Source organism: Histomonas meleagridis (assembly GCF_020186115.1).
Source record: "Histomonas meleagridis strain 2922-C6/04-10x chromosome Unknown scaffold_61, whole genome shotgun sequence".
NCBI classification, from domain to species: domain Eukaryota; phylum Parabasalia; order Tritrichomonadida; family Dientamoebidae; genus Histomonas; species Histomonas meleagridis.
Genome location: NW_027150931.1, coordinates 841,892 through 858,623, shown reverse-complemented (window position 1 = coordinate 858,623; position 16,732 = coordinate 841,892). Strand labels below are relative to the sequence as shown.

The following is a 16,732-nucleotide window of genomic DNA, read 5'->3' as shown; positions in this document are numbered from 1 at the left end:
CACTCTTGGGAAAAGTGTCATGTTTAGTTGTTTTACACTTTTGTTATGTCAAATTGTGATTTGGGTTTCTTTTTTTTCGTGTATATATATATATATATATATATATATATATATATATTGAATATTCAAATTTTAAAATGTTGAAAAGAAATGAAAGGTTTTGGAAAATGATCGGGAAGTGCAATTAAATCATTGTATGAAAAATGCACAAATTAGACAAATTTGTTCTAGAGATTAAATATAACAGATATATATTTAATCCAATGAGAAGAAAGAAATAGTGTTGAATAATTTTTTTCAATTCTCTTCGATACAATTTCATATCATATTTCAATAGTAAACGAATTTCTAAAAATGAGAAACAATAAACCAAAGCCTCCTTTAGCTACAGCAAATCAACCATTCACGCCTATGACCCACAAAACTGCAAGGCCAGCAGATACTCCATTCCACTTACTTAAATTAGGAGATTTGGCAACACCTGTTTTAAATAAAAGCCACTCAAGTGCTGATCATGATATCATAGATTCTCCTGAAGAAAAACAAGAATTTGCTCAAACAGACTCAGATCTTAATGAATTAAAAAATACTTTATTACATGCGATATCAATTATAGATAAAATCGAAGCATCAAAGAAGTCAAATACAGCGAAACTAAAAAATGCGCAAACACAAACAGAAGTAGAAAAATCATCACCAAAGCAAACATATTTTAGTTCGTCAGAATCTACAGAGATATCAATTAACGATTCATCTGACTCAATGACCATTGCAAAGAAAACAGATAAAAAGCCAAAACGAAATTCAAACCAACAATTTTCAGATTCAATAAACATTACTACACCAAAACCTCATAAATCAAGTACACGTATCAGTACAACACAGTCATCTGGAGAGCGAATCGAGGAAAAGGCACTACAGGAAAGAATGCACGATCTGTCACTTTTGTTAAAGCGACTTGAAAATCAACTTGACGAAATGAATCAATCAGATTCTGACTAAAATATTTTGTTTTTAATTATTTTAATCAAGTTTTACTTTGTGTATCTTCATCACTTAGAGATCCGCTTAGTTTGTACCATTTGTTTCGTATAGGTAGATTTTATGAAAGATGTTCATTTATTAATCACTGGTATGTTTCATTAATTGATTATGCAGCATTTTTTACAGCAGTTAAATATTTTAAATATTTGTTATTAAATGATTCTAATATAGAAAATACGGTAAATATGCAATAGAGGTGGAAATGAAGAAATCATGCATCATTTAAAGATGCATATGAAGCAGCAATTGAGTTTCAACGAAATGTTATCTTTAAATATTTTTATGATAATAAATTAAAAGAAATTAATAATTTAGAAGAATTAGGAAAGCTTTGTATTTTATATTATAATAATGAAATATTTTCATTTTTACTCAAAGAGGGAATGAAGGTAAATGATGATATTATTAATGAAGCAGCAAATATTATCGATAATATTTCATCAAAATGTTGTTTTTAAATATCTTTTTGAAAAGAAATTAGAAGAAAATGATCAGCTTCAAAGTTCTAACAGTGATAATGGTTATAGTGAAGATAGTAAAGATTTGGGTTTTAATGCGTATAATTTATATGAGTAAAATTTAGAAAAATTAGGAAAATTTTGTATTTTAAATCATAACTATGATATCTTTTTGTTTTTACTTGAAAATGGAATGAAAATTGATTATGATATTATAAATGAATCAGCAAGGATCGGTAACATATTTTTAGTCGAATATTTTCTTCTAAATTATAAAATCCCAAAAAATATTTTATCATATTCTTCATATTCGGGAAATATTGAACTTGTCGAATATATTTTAGAGCAAAAAGTAATTGATATTAATGCTTGAGATATTTATTTGTTTTATTTGATATTTAATTTAGCAATTTGATATTTTAAAATAATATTTAGAAATTATTCAAATTATTTGATACAGCACTTGATTCAGCAATTCAAAACAATCATAAAGATATATTTCAAATACTTCTTAAGCAAGAAGGAATTAAAATAAATGAGAAAACATCAACACAGTGATTTAAACACATGAAATATGTGATTAATTTCAGATTCATTATTATCTAAGAATTTAATATAAATAATAATCGGAAGTAGTGCTTTTCGATTATGTATTTCATTAATTGGTATTACAATGCCATCTTATGTGATAAAAACCAAGTGTTCGATTTTAAATGTATATATATTCCAATGAGACATTTCGCATAAAGAAATTATTAAAGCATGGTGTGTCTAATAAATGCTTTCATCTGCCAGCTCAAAGTTTTATATATACATAAAATTTTTACTTAATCAAAATGTTTATCTTTATTCCTCGAGCATGTCGTGTTCCTTAAGATATTCGTAAATTTGAAGAAGATGTGTGATCTTTTCAAAAGGTTCTCCATGTGTTGTAGAGGCGGTCTTAATTTGTTGTGTGCCAATTCCTATGGCAATATATGCGATCTATGATTTATCACTCGTGTCGTGAGATGATATCCTTTGTAAAACAGCTTCATTCGAATTTTCAACAATTTCAAATTTGCTTTCAGTAAAACAGAGGTTAATTTCGAAAGAATAGAAAAGGTTGACAAAAATTCGAAAATATTAAAGTTAGATATAATCGAAAAACAAGAAACGTCGTTATAAATAAATTTCTTTTAACACATTTACATAAGAAGTTTCGTAACTTCATTTTTTTTTTTTTTTGATTAATATTGATTCGAAACATTTTGTTATGAAAAATCGCTAATAATCTATTGTTTATTCATTGATTAGATTGGTTCCGTTGATGGAAGGAACTCAAACCTTGACACAACAATTGTTTTACATTCGTTCTTTCGAAGTAAAACACAAATATGTGGCGGATATGAATTTGTTCTTTTTTCTTGGCCGGGCTTTACAGATAGCCAAGAAAGGTGAGACATCAGTCGAACATAATCAAGAAGGTCTCCTTTGTCTCCTCTGTAGATTGATGCTTTATATGATGGTTGAATTCTTGACATTACATAACATGTTGATATTGGCTGAATAAAATCTTCATCGCAAGAAAATGTTTGTTCTGCGCTATCAAAGACAACGACATCATCATCAATACTTTCATTAAGGACAGCTTGTGTTGATGGTGATGGATATACTGATAAGATCAAAATGCTTGGATCAAGCTTTTCCTGACATTCATCAAGGAATTGTTTCGAAATGCCTTCGGCTAAGATGGATAAAGTTGTCTTGGATACATTATTTTCAACCAAATTATAACAATCTCGAATAAAGGCCGAAAGCTCATCAACTGTGAATATCTTTATGACGTGTAGGATGGAGCCAATATCGTCAACAATGGCAAATTTCTTCGTTTCAAGATCCCACGCATAATGGAACGATATCCGTGTAGAGTTCTCAAATGGACGAGGAAGTAAAATCGGCGGTTGGTATCGGAAACCGAAAACAAACGGTGACGAATTGTTTGGGTGAACGTTAATCATTCCTGTTGCTGATGGTGAAAACAAGCGAATCCTCGAATAAATAACAAACGTTAGGGTTTTCATCTCTTCTTCACCAGCACTTAGAATTGAATCAGATCTAATGTACGTTAGAATTGAATGAGGATAGAAATCTGGAGAATGTATGGGTGGACCTATAATAAAGGAAATAACTGGGTATTGTTGGAATTCGGTAAGCGAATATTTCTTGAAAAAGCTTGTAATGGTACTCCCCATCTTACTTTGAGGAACAAAATGAAATGCACCTGCTTGAAATGGTTTAAGAACTCCAAAACCATACATCCGATACATGTGTGAGATGTGTGACATAAAGGCTTTCACGCATACATCTGGCATTTTATCGGATGAAAAAACTACAAAATGACATGATTTCTCACCAGAAATTGGAAGGTATCTTTCTGCAAGCCAATTATCAATGACTACATCTGCCTTAACTTTGCAGGTGATTCCATTACAACTTACAAGGATGTCTGGGATCCCGAGGCGCTCATATGTAATCGGAGTGTTATTAAGAAAACGATAGGCCGATCGCGGCGGTTCTACGATAGAAAAACCGAAATCAAACCGGAAAAACGACAGAAAATTGGCAACGATACAGCGGGTGTCAAGTCTTTTTGATGGGAAATATGCTTCTTTCCCAAGCGTTTTAGAGATTATTAGGCGAACATCTTTGTCAAGAATCTGTTCTGAAAGTATTTGAGTTACTGTTGGTTCTTTCTCCTCAATAATGACAATTGATTGATTCTCATTAAAAACTTTGGGTTTGTTCTTCTCATTTTCTCTGTTACGAAAGAAATTGTATATGTCATCATATGTAAAAGAGAAGAGATCATATTCATCAATTCCAATGTTTTGAATATGGAATTTTGCATTTGTACAGGGTTGCGTTTGTGGACTAGCAAAAAGACTTGGTAAGAATGTGGATGGATTAGTGAGATTAACTATTGGTATGTTAGTGGTAAATGTTTGAAATTTTTTCTCAATTGACAAAACAGTAAATGAATCATTTGAAATCTGTGTAACTTTAAAAGGATGCTCATATGGAGGAACTAAAACGTATGCTCCAACAGTATTCGGTTTCCTAATAATCGAGCATTCAAGCCCTCCTTGAAGAATAGTTCGAAAATATATGGTATTATCTTTCCGGATAACAACTGGTTGAAAAAGAAATGATTCAATAACTGAAACGCCTTGTGGAAATAGTAAGTAAGAAGTAAAGTATAAAGGCCTTAAATGGAGATTTTGGTAATAAAAGTATAATGTATATGCTCTTGAAAATGCTTCTGCAATTTCATAAGAAAAATAGTTTGAAGCATCCCATTCCCAATTGTCTACTTCGCCCCAGAATGGGAACTCAAAATTATTTATCTTATCAAAAATATCAAAAACTAGAACAACAGGGCCTAGCCGTTTTGGTAAGTAATCTGGAGATGAGTCGAGATAAAAAGCAGGAATTCCAAAGTTAGCAATCTGATGAGATAAGACTAAAAGCCTGAGTTCTTTGGTATTACTTTCATCTGTCTCTGCTGTAGTAAAACTTATTTGGGTCATGGATATTTTTCTAAAGCATTGATGACTCAAGTTCCATGACGCCATAAATTTAGTGAAGAAGAATAAACGTATTCCAAATAAAAATAGAAAAGTGACGTCACAAAGTTTTAATGGCAAACAAACATTGTCAAATTCAGTTGACTACAAAAAAAATTATGAAATTATAACTCATATCACGTATTATCTATATAAGTAAAACAAAAACTTCAGAATTATGGATGCAAGAACTATTTAAATATGTATATTTCATAAAAGATGAACATTTATAAGAAGTAATCTGGAAGAGTTCTTTCTGGGACTCCGCCTCGTTCGCTTTGAGGAGCTGCCTCGAATATTTTAAAGCTCTTTGCCATTGTATCATCAACTTCTAAAATTGAAGCAACGTTCCCAGAACGATAGCAATAATTTGGGGCACTCCAAACCGTCACAAGTTGATCGTTGAACATCAACTTGAACCCTTCCATCACAAGCTGGTGGGAACGGGCGACAAGTTCAAGGTTGTTTTGTTGGTTAAAATGCATGACTACATCAGGCCCGAATATATATCCTGCTCCTCTTGGTGAAATTGAGAATCCTTCAATATCCTCAGGATCACTCCATAGAAGATCACTAATGGCTCCAGTATGTGGGATTTCTTGCCTTCTTTCAAGAGCTTTAAGTTGATCTAATGAGGTTATGGATGGTGATAATCCTCCATGAACACAAAATATACGACCTTCAACAACGGCTGATAATGTGAGACAATCAAATACATCTGTGCACATCTTCCAAACATTTGGATTACCATATTTTCTAAGACATTCATCATAAAAACCATATGCTTGAGTTGTTTGACGTGATTCATGGTTTCCTCTTAACATTGTCATCCTTGATGGATATCTTACCTTTAATGCGAGAAGAAGAAGAAAAGTTTCTAATGAATAAAATCCTCTATCAACATAATCGCCCATAAATAGATAATTTGTTTCTGGAGGATTTCCGCCAACAAAGAATAGTTCGCGTAAATCGTAAAACTGTCCATGAATATCTCCGCAAATTGTAACTGGCGCAGGGACCATTTTCACTGTAGGTTCATCAGCAAGAACCTCAATTGCTTTTTGACAAAGGATTTGAACTTCGCCCTCAGATGGATATTCACAACGACGAAGTTTCTCAATCAGTTGATCAAGATCAGAAAGCCAAGACATTTTAAACCGGATAGCCGAAAAGTGACAGCGATGCTTTGGTGCAAAAGAAAAAATTTTGTTTAAACAAAAAATTAGACTTAGATTAATCGAAAAACATTTCTTATTTGTAATAAAGACCAACTTTTAGCATTTAAAAATTTTAAAATATTATTTTTTTTAATTGTTCAATTTTCCCTAATTCAATTATATATTAGTTTCCAATAATATTATTGTTATTTAAGTGCTTGGTTAAAAGTTATCCGATATCATTTTTAACTTTATCTGAAATCTCATGCTACTTCAATAATCAACCAATACATAGACTACTAATGATTTCTAAATTTATTTGTTCTCTTCTTTACATTAATTTTATTGTCAATTTTATTGTCATTAACATAACAGAATATTGATTAATGTTGACAAATTAAACAAAAGAAAAATAACAAATAAATTAAAACAATAAGAAAGAAACACATTTATTTTATATTGTTTGTTTTACATTTGAAGAGTTCTTTGTGGCATTAATTTTCCCCTGATCACGTATAATTTTCATGTTAATTGAACGCATTGCTTTTCCGTATGAAATATTGAATTGATTTTCTCTTTCTTTGTTTGCCCCAAGTTGATAAGATATCCAAGCATTTGCAACAGCTAATTGGGTTTCTTGAGGAAGACGAGCAATTTCTTCTGGTTTAAATGTAAAAACATATCTTTTAATTTCGTTGATTTGGTTAAAATTCTGTTGGGGATTCGAAGTCGATTGTACGTTTGACATCTTTTCGAGATGATTATTTATTGTTTTCTGTGCAATTGCTTGGGACTTTTGTGAAGCTTTTGAAAAATTTTTTGCTTGCTTTGAGGCAGGTTGCTGGACGTTATTATTTGATTTTTTGTGATGCATTTTGTCTTTAGATGTTTTCGTGTTTGCAAAAATTCACAATACTGTTAATTTGAAACTGTGAAATTTGAATCAAACATACAATTAAACGGCCACAATTCTTGAACTTCGCGTATGCAAAATACGCAAGGGAACAATCGATTAAACTAACATAAGACAACACAATAAAGCATTTTATTGATTACTTTGTATTCGTAATTAATAGTCAAGAATCAAATTAAATTTCTGAAGATCTTCATAAAATGAATATTATTTATTGAAAATAAAAATATTTTTACAATGAAATGTCAAAAGAAAGATACTGATGAATTTAAATTTGATATTAGCCTGGAGATATCTTCTGCGTTGTAAACATAAAAAAAATAAAATTGAGTAAGTTTGTTTGTCAAACATCACATAATCAAATAATCCTTTTAAAAAGTTTATTGGGAAATGGAAATAGAAAAGGACCTTTTAGATGCGATTGCCCCAATTGTAGGCATGCTTGAAAACGAAAAAGTTATATGTTGCGTTAAAGTGACTCATGCAGGAAGGAAATCAAAGAAAGCTGGTGCTGGCATGCTTGCTACAGAATTTGGCTTTTATGTTCTTGAAAAAGGCATATTTTCTAAGAACTACTCTATAGTAGGGCAATTCTTCTGGAACAGTCTCAAAAAGATTGAACTTGTCGATAATGAAACATTCATATTCACAGGAGGAGCTACCCTTAGTTCACACAGAATTACACATCATGGTGCAAATTATCTTCTTAAGCTTATAATCAAGCATATTAAGAATGTTTTAATTCCATCAGAATATCCAGAATTTGTCAATTTAGATGATTCCTTTACAAATGTTGAACATCAACATGAAGCTTTTGTGAATCGTTTTAGGTTCCAACTTCGTTTGTTGAATGTTAGAAAGTTTCCATCAGAACTGGAGAAAAAATTATCAAAAATTATATGCAGAACACACACATTAGATATAACTGCATTACCAGGATCTGATAGTTTTACAGATGTACTACTTGATTGCCTCCAAATCGAGCCAACAATAATTACAGTGATACTTCCAAGAGGGCTTAAAAACCCTTACTGGACATCTTTAGCAAACTGCTTGAGAAGAAACACAACACTAAACCACGTAGTAACAAATGATCCTGCATCAAATGAAATTGAACGAGTAGCAGAAGCATTAGCATCAAATCAACAAGGTAAGCTCAACAAATTTACTTTCCGTAACGCAAACTTCCAAATCGAACATTTCTCAATCCTCGAGAAATTGTTTAGATCAATTCCATTCGAGGAACTTGAATTTGATAATTCAATGAACGGACCAATTTTCCAACAGCTTCTATTGAGCGAATCAATGGGACTTGCTTTAACATCTTTGCAATCGCTTATACTCAAAAAGACAAGAGAATTAAATTTGGAGATCATTTTCCAAATGCTTCCATCACTGAAACGGATTTCTCTTATAGAATGTGATATCAACATTGGCAAGATATGTCATTTAATGTCCAAGTTAAGACTTGAAAGTATTGAAATTAAAGGTGGATATGCGCAAAACAGCATCCAAGTTTCAAAAATACCTCCTCAATTAAGTTCATTCACGTTCGAAGACATAACTTGGGAAGGCCAATCGTTCACTATAGTTTGGAACGCCATTATGACTCACCAACCAACATCAAAGAAGTTAACGGTCTCTTTGTCATCGGCGCGGATCAAAACCGAACATTGGTCTCAATTTTATCGCGAAGTACAAAACACTCCCCCTTGCCAATATCTTACAAGTCTTACATGGTCTGAGAATGAGGTTCAAGCGCCTTTATTCCAGTACTTGTTAAGTTGTCCTCAACTTAATACAATCGTCTTTAACGGCTGCTTCTCATCAAACTCCAGTTCAATCATCGGCGTTTTAACCGAGTTTTTGAATGCAAAACCGTCTATCGAATCGGTTACTATAAAGGGTACAAAAAGAGCGCAACTTGGCGATTCTGCTCCAATTCTATTCTCTAGATTAAAGAAGAATCAAAACCTAAAGTACCTTGACGTTAGTAATAATGACTTTGGCTCACAAGGTCTTTTATCACTTGGAGAATTTCTTGTTGCGAATAAGAAACTCCGCGAAATTGTCTTTGCTAACAATAACATCGAAACAGGAGAAGCTTATGAAACGTTCTTTGATACAGTAATGAACCGTGGTCCTAAGCTTGTAATGGAATGGCCTGACAAAGAAATTACTGATATGCATAAGGCTAAGCTTCTTAAGGGCAAATCAGTTAACCATATGATGGATTGTTATGCTATCATTATCAACGGAAACCTTAAAGCCAAAGTTACTGATGATGCAACTGATGATGCTTCAAATTTGTTTAATGAAGGGCCAAAGATGAGACACAGCGGGTCTCGTTCAAGGTCTCCTTCCATAGGACATAAACACCACAGATCAAAACATAGATCCAGAACAAGTTCACTGGTTAACGAAGATAGACCATTGGCATCGGATAAGTCTTCTTCCTCGTTTGATCCTCTTCAGATTTCTGAGGGTTCTGAGACAAATCAGGATCAATGGAAATTCACATTGCCAGAAATCCCTGTTCCAGACATAAATGAACAGGTGAAAGCAATCGACGCTGCATACAACATCAATGTGCTGCTGAAGAGAATGAGGCAGGTATGAGCCATAATGTTATTTTAGCACTTGTTCTTGAAATTAGAATTCCAAACGAAGTCAAATGAATAAAATTTGGCAAATTTTCTAATGGTTTTATGGTTTTCGATGTTTATGTGCATATAGAGTAGCTGCAAGTAAATTTATTTTTACATCATTCATTTCATAAACGAAATAATTTGATGGAAAATGTTTAGGCACAAAGAAAGAAAATTTTTTTGTTTTTATTTTCTTCGTATGAACCACCAAATTGGCAAATAGTTTTTTTGCATTTGCCTTAATCATGGTTTTATGGCAGCTTACAGAAGTTTTCGCTGTTTGATTTTGGATTTTATAAAGAATATGTGAAAGAGGAACAAGTTCCCCACATGAAGTTGGACAAATAATTCGAAACGATGAATTAAAAAGCATCAAGAAATATCAATAAGATTTTGTTTTTATTTAAATTATTGAATTATCACTATATGAAAGGTATTTATTTGTTAGACAAAAAAATTTTACATTCAATGATTATATAGACTTAGTGAAAACCTGTCTACCTCACGAAAATTGTCTACCTTGATAAGAATGCGAATTGGAGCCTATGATTGCTGGCAATGATGTTCTTTTTGTTATTAAGTTGTTGTCAAAATGGTTTCATATGAAAGTATTTACGTAATTTTTAATATAATTGATATTCTTCTCTATTTGCGAAGTGATAATGTAAAATCAACTAAAATAGCCGACATAGTGTCAATATACAGAGCTGGGTATGGCGAAAAGGATCTCGAAGCTCCAACTTTTGTTTTCATTCAAAACAATGGTGAACAGATTTCCTTAATCCTTAAAAATAAAACTTTTTTTGGTTATTAAGACTTGATGAACGTGAATTAACTTAACGTTCCCCATTTTTAAAACGAATTTATCTTTATCCTAAATGTGTAATTTTCGTCCATATTTATAAAATACACACAAAAAATGTATTACATTGAAGAAACAAAATAGTGTCTAGAAAAAATGATCCCTTATAAAAAATCGAAATTTTTTCTCAACTTTATGAAATTTTTTTAAATTACATAATGCATATGTATAAATATTATATCTTCATTATTATGTTAAAATTAAAATTTAATAAATGGTCTATTTTGTTTATTACAAAATTGTAATGCAATGCTTGAGTTAATTTTCCAATCTATTTCATTCCATTGGAGTAACGCAACGATTTTTCAATTTGATTATTTAAATTCTCTTTTGCTATTGTTTGAGATTCTAAATGAAGAGTGGATGAATTTTGTTTTGAACTATGAGCTGGTAGAAAAAATTTGTTTTCAGCATATCAAAAAACAAACATATAAAAAGTGCTGTTTTAACGTATTTTTTACCTAAAAATTGATTTACTTCGATTAGTCTTTTTACACCCCAAAATGTATTTTAAATTATAATGATGAATTTTTTCTAATACATAATATCTAACATATTATTTTAATAGCAAAACAGATCATTCCAAATATTTTACAAATATAATTCACATTCAGCGTTTTAAATAATATTTTATTTTAAATTTAAATTTTATTAATTTATATAACAAAGATAAATATTATTTATTTAATAAACTTTTTGAAGAACGCGTCTATGTCAGAAGATTTCATATCAACATTCATAGATAATAACTTCTTTGCGAAATCGGCATATTCCTTCGGGATAATATTCTTTAGTTCCGCTTTGTCTTTATCATTGTCTGTCCGCAGCATTCCATTGATGTCCATCATCATCAAACTTGTGCACGAATGAATCGCTTCAATTTCTTCATTTAATTCTTCGATTTGGAACAATTCGAAAACATTTTTATATTCATTCGTATCGATATTTAATATCAATATACCAAATGAATTATATTTAAACTGCAAAGATGTTCTCGAATTACATTAATTAAACGACGTCCGACTGCTGTATAGAAACTAATTTTGTTTTCGCCTGCAATGTTCGAGCGCGTTTCATTAATTAAATTACGAAGGAATTCGACAAATGATTGGCATGCATTCGTGCGAAGTGGTTCGATCTCTTTCGCTGGTAAAAAGTCGATTTTCTTTTGTAAGTTCAGTAATATATTTTTCGCATTAATCGCTATGACTTCGACGCAATTACTTAATCCTTCGCTAATTTCCATTTCAAGTTTACGAATAAATTCTTTACGTGAAACATTAAATTTAGAATGCGCTATCGAATGATGAAACAAAATACCTTTAAGTGATTTAGTGTATTTGTCATCAAGTGTTAATATCGATGAATTAACCATCAAAAGCATTTTAAGAAACATTCCAACGTAATTACAATCTTCTGAAATACTTAAATATTGCGAACAACATTTAATAAATCGAATGTTATATACATAAAATGTGTTATTTAAGAAACACTCCATAATGTTTTGTAAGTCTTCTTCAATGTTCTCAGGTAATGATAATAATGCGCATCGTTCCCATGTGCTGCTCGCGATGGATAATATTTGCGAACAAATCGTTTCATCAAATATTTTAAATGGATCAATGCTTTCTTCATTCTTCTGTAAGATTCGCGTAAGTAAATTTTGACTTTCGAATTTATCTAATAATGAAATCGGCCCGCGAATTAATTGTTTCATGGAATCATTTAATACAAATCGTTCTTGAATACTGTACTCTGATTGATATTCACGAAAAAACTCGATCCATTAAATTTAATGTCGCATATTGTTGACTGTCTAAGCGAAATATACTTTCTAACATAACTGTGGTGCGTCGATAAAATTTCTCAAGCATTAAACAAAAGTCTAATGGCTTATTATGTGCATAAAATGATAATACTTCTGATACAAATGTACTTAAAAAGCCGATCGAAAATAGATTGAAGTAACTTAAGTTTAACTTGTTGCGTCGGGTCAAAGATAATATCAATTTTTGTTCCATACTTTAGTGCGTTCATCTGAAATTGATCCACAAAATTTATCATAATGGTCATAAATTTCATTAAATGAATGTTTTAATATTTCTTCATTAAAATGTAAATTAATACATCGCTAAAAAGAAAAAACTGGTGACATATCAATGTACGCACGAATGGTTTCATGCCCAAGTTGAAGATACGAAAGTGAGCGCGCATAGTTATGCAATTCTTCTGGCGTGCTGTGCGCACTCGTAAGTTTGTCTTTGAATGTTCGCAATAATTCTTGTGATAAACGCGTGCGATATGACTCTAAATTTATGCGCGCGCACTCAATGTTCGCCTTCTTCTCTGAAATATCAATGATTTTAATAAGTTTGGATAAATATTCGGCAGTCTTAAATTGATCATTTAATGGAAATGTGGTGTTCTTTAATTTGGTTAAAACTGAATCTAAATCACTGTCTGACCCAAAAATTTGTATGTTTTGTATATACGTTGAAATAGTGTCTGCTTTACGAACTAATGATGTGGCTACATCTAAACGATCTGTAATTTGTGTAAAATCGACTGAAAGTTTGGAACAACTTTCTGATAAATCTTTTGACTGTGAATGAACTTCACTAAGTTCTTCGTCAATTAAACGTAAATCTGTGCAAAATTTAATTTTAAGTGATTTAACTTCTTTGGTAGATTGTTTAAGTTGCGCAATACTTCTTTCACGTTGTTCTAATAACTCTTTTTGTGAGTCAATTAAAGTAGAATAAACATGACGAAATTGAAAAAATAAATTACTACTACTCTTCATCTTGTCATCTTCTTGATGAGGTCGTGATAATAATTTATCAATCTCTCGTACTACAAAATCTGTTGAAGAAGACATTTAGATGGGGTACTCCAATGGCACTTTTATTTCAATGATTCAAATTTTTGAACGTGGAACGTTAATCTTATTTTTTTTGTTTTTATTAAGAATGGCAACATATAATGATATTTAAAATTAGAATTCTTTAACAATGATGAATTAATAATTTCATTTAGTTAAATTTCTTATTTGTCTTTTATATTTAGATAGATTAATGATAACAACAAAATGAATGTTAACATAATGAAATAGATTAAAATTATAAAAAAAAGAACGTTAAAAAATGCTTATAGAGAACGTTAATAATTTATATCACATTTTTTTTTCCTTAAATTTTGGAATGGATGAAATCGAAAACAGAATTATTACATGTTTTATGAATTTGAATAATCCATTCCAAATTGATCCTATGCAAAGTACACGAGAACTTCAAATTTTATATGAAAACCCAAGTTCAATCTCAGTTTTATTTAATATTTATTCGAAGAATGAATCCATTTTTTTAAAAGAAGAGTACAGCGATTGGACTTAAACGATGTATTTCACATTGTTCAGAAAAAAATTTTGTCAAGAAGATTTAACCATAATTTTTTTTACGAATTTTAAATATTATTTATTTAGAAGGTAATTCAGAGATTATTAATACACTTCTTTTACCATTAGAAAAGATGTATGAAATTTGTGGAGGTAAATATGAATTTATCGAAAATTTTATAAATTTATTAATCCAAAACAATCAAATTGATAAATGTATTACTATATTAATTACTATTATACCTATTACAAAAGATATTGAAGGTAATATTGAAAAATTAATCAATATTTTAATTTTTTGTTTAGGGACACCTTTAAATGTTAATATTATTTATAAATATTTTCAAGTTTATTTATCATTAATTAATTATTTAAATTTTTTACATATTGAACTTCCAGGGAACATTTTAAATAATTTATTAATAATATTTTCTAATTTATATTTAGAAACATTAAAACAAGGATCGACAGAAGAAATAGAAAAAGTTTGTAATATTATAATTAAAACATATGAAAATGATATTGAACCAATTTTATTTGACCGAATATTTGAAATGAGTATTTTATATTTACAATCACAATATAATATTATACAAAACAAAATTAATGTTATTGAAGTATTAGGTTATTCATTATTTAATACTAATATTGAACTTAATAATGAAATTCTTATTAATTTATTAGATTTAATTCTAAATTTAACTATTATATCATTTAATGAATTTATTATTAAAGAAATTGAATATATTCCGACTAAATTCATTTTGATAGCTATTTTACAACGAATTCCTAATATAATATTTCATGATGTTATTGAAGAACGAATTGAAAAATTAATTCAACCTACGAATCCATCTACATATTTTACTGGGATATTATTAATCCAAATTTCATTACGAACACATTCTAATTTAATCATTGATTTAAAAGAACGACTTTTATTTTATTGTATTTCATCTTTTAATATTAATAATGAATTAATACGAAGTCTTTCATGTCATACTATTAAAACATGTTATTTTTCATTAAGTGAACAAATTAATTCTAAATTAGAAGATATTATTATTAAAATTATTGACATGATTCAACGAGAACATTTTTGTAGAAGGTTTAATCTTAATTCCGAATATTCTTTATGATATTGAAGATATTGATCCAATATTTGAAATCTTAATAAATATTTGTAATTTATATATTAATGATCTTGAAATTTGTACTAATAGTTGGTTAATTTTAACTATTCTTACTATTCGATCAAGAAATAAAATTTGTGAATATTTTGAAGAAATTTATCGAATTTCATATGAATTTTTTACAAAAAAGATAATGAAATTCAACGTGGTAATGCATTACGAGTTATTTGTTCATTAAGTCGAAATTGTCACGAATTATTTCAAGATAAAATACATGAAATTAAGAATATATTAATTAAATGGTATTTAAGTGAAGATATTATTTTAGAACAAGATTCAATTTTTGGTTTTATTAAATTAATAAAATATTATCCTACAGAAATAGAAGAATTATTACCAAATATTTTACCCAAAATATTTCATAATTGTTCACAAGATTATACCGAAGAATTAATTCTAAAACTTCAAAATGAAGAAAATATTAATGAAATTTGTAATTATATTGATTATATTATTAAAAATGATCTTAAATTATTAAGTATAATCATTAAAAAATATCCACCATATTTTTTAAAACAAGAAAACATAATAATTGTTTTTTCATGTTTATTTAAAAGTTATAAAAGTATTTTTAATAATATTTTTATTGAATCTAATAAATTATTTTGTTCAATTATTCGATTAAATATTCCAAATTTTACACATATTTATGTTAATATGTTATTAAGTAATTTAAAATTTTTAGAAGAATCAGAAGATATTTTATTAGAAACGTCAAGTATTAAAACATTTAATGTTTCATATCAATATTTAGGGAAAATTATATTTAATAATAAAGAGAAATATTTTTTAGAATTAATATTTCTTTTATTAGAACAACAACGAAATAATATTATTGATGAATATTTAATTATTAAATTTCATCAAGAAATTAATGAAATTCTTAATAATATTCTTCGAAGTATTGAAATTAATGAAACATTTTTTGAACATTTCATCCCAAAACTTTATGAATTAATTCATAGTAAATATGAAACAGAACAAATTATTTGTTTTAATATTAGTATGAATATTATTAAATATTTACCAACCCCTTTTCTTGACGAACTTTATCATATTTCAATACGAAATATTTCGAGTGATGAAATTAAATATTGTCAAACATATGTAACATTTTTAATGAAATTAATTGAAACATTTCCGAATGGATTTCAACATAATAATGAAATCCTTCAAATTATTGTTCAACGTATTAATAATTTAAAAGGAATGAATAAAACAGAAATTATCATTCGTGAATATCTTTTAGCATTATTTTCACGTATTGATGAAATTGTAAATATTACTAATGAACAAATCATTTTATGGTATTCGAACTTTTTGCCTATTACGATCACATTTGAAGTCAGTCATATTATTTATGGTTATATTATCCGACATTTTCCAGAATATAAAACGCAACTTTTTCCCATACGATTGTAGAACCTTTTTATCCGAATAATATTCAACTTTTGAAAC

General features: G+C 29.1%; 5 protein-coding genes across 5 annotated transcripts; 2 read left to right on the top strand and 3 right to left on the bottom strand.

The window, feature by feature from the left end:
• Positions 1-354: 354 nt before the first annotated feature.
• GO595_010317 (uncharacterized protein) lies at positions 355-1,002 on the top strand (the record flags this gene model as incomplete). The annotated part of the gene is made up of 1 exon (XM_067912983.1): positions 355-1,002. One exon carries the CDS (start codon positions 355-357, stop codon positions 1,000-1,002), a length of 648 nt encoding a protein of 215 aa, XP_067769055.1.
• A 1,792-nt stretch (positions 1,003-2,794) lies between these two features.
• GO595_010316 (uncharacterized protein) lies at positions 2,795-5,116 on the bottom strand (the record flags this gene model as incomplete). Its single annotated transcript, XM_067912982.1, has 1 exon — positions 2,795-5,116. One exon carries the CDS (start codon positions 5,114-5,116, stop codon positions 2,795-2,797), a length of 2,322 nt encoding a protein of 773 aa, XP_067769054.1.
• Positions 5,117-5,334: 218 nt separating this feature from the next.
• On the bottom strand, positions 5,335-6,258 carry GO595_010315 (Serine/threonine-protein phosphatase PP-X isozyme 2; the record flags this gene model as incomplete). The annotated part of the gene is made up of 1 exon (XM_067912981.1): positions 5,335-6,258. The coding sequence occupies one exon, from the start codon at positions 6,256-6,258 to the stop codon at positions 5,335-5,337; it is 924 nt and encodes a 307-aa protein (XP_067769053.1).
• A 1,309-nt stretch (positions 6,259-7,567) lies between these two features.
• GO595_010314 (Leucine Rich Repeat family protein) lies at positions 7,568-9,796 on the top strand (the record flags this gene model as incomplete). Its single annotated transcript, XM_067912979.1, has 1 exon — positions 7,568-9,796. One exon carries the CDS (start codon positions 7,568-7,570, stop codon positions 9,794-9,796), a length of 2,229 nt encoding a protein of 742 aa, XP_067769052.1.
• A 3,022-nt stretch (positions 9,797-12,818) lies between these two features.
• Positions 12,819-13,490, bottom strand: GO595_010313 (uncharacterized protein; the record flags this gene model as incomplete). Its single annotated transcript, XM_067912978.1, has 1 exon — positions 12,819-13,490. The coding sequence occupies one exon, from the start codon at positions 13,488-13,490 to the stop codon at positions 12,819-12,821; it is 672 nt and encodes a 223-aa protein (XP_067769051.1).
• Between the last annotated feature and the right edge of the window lie 3,242 nt (positions 13,491-16,732).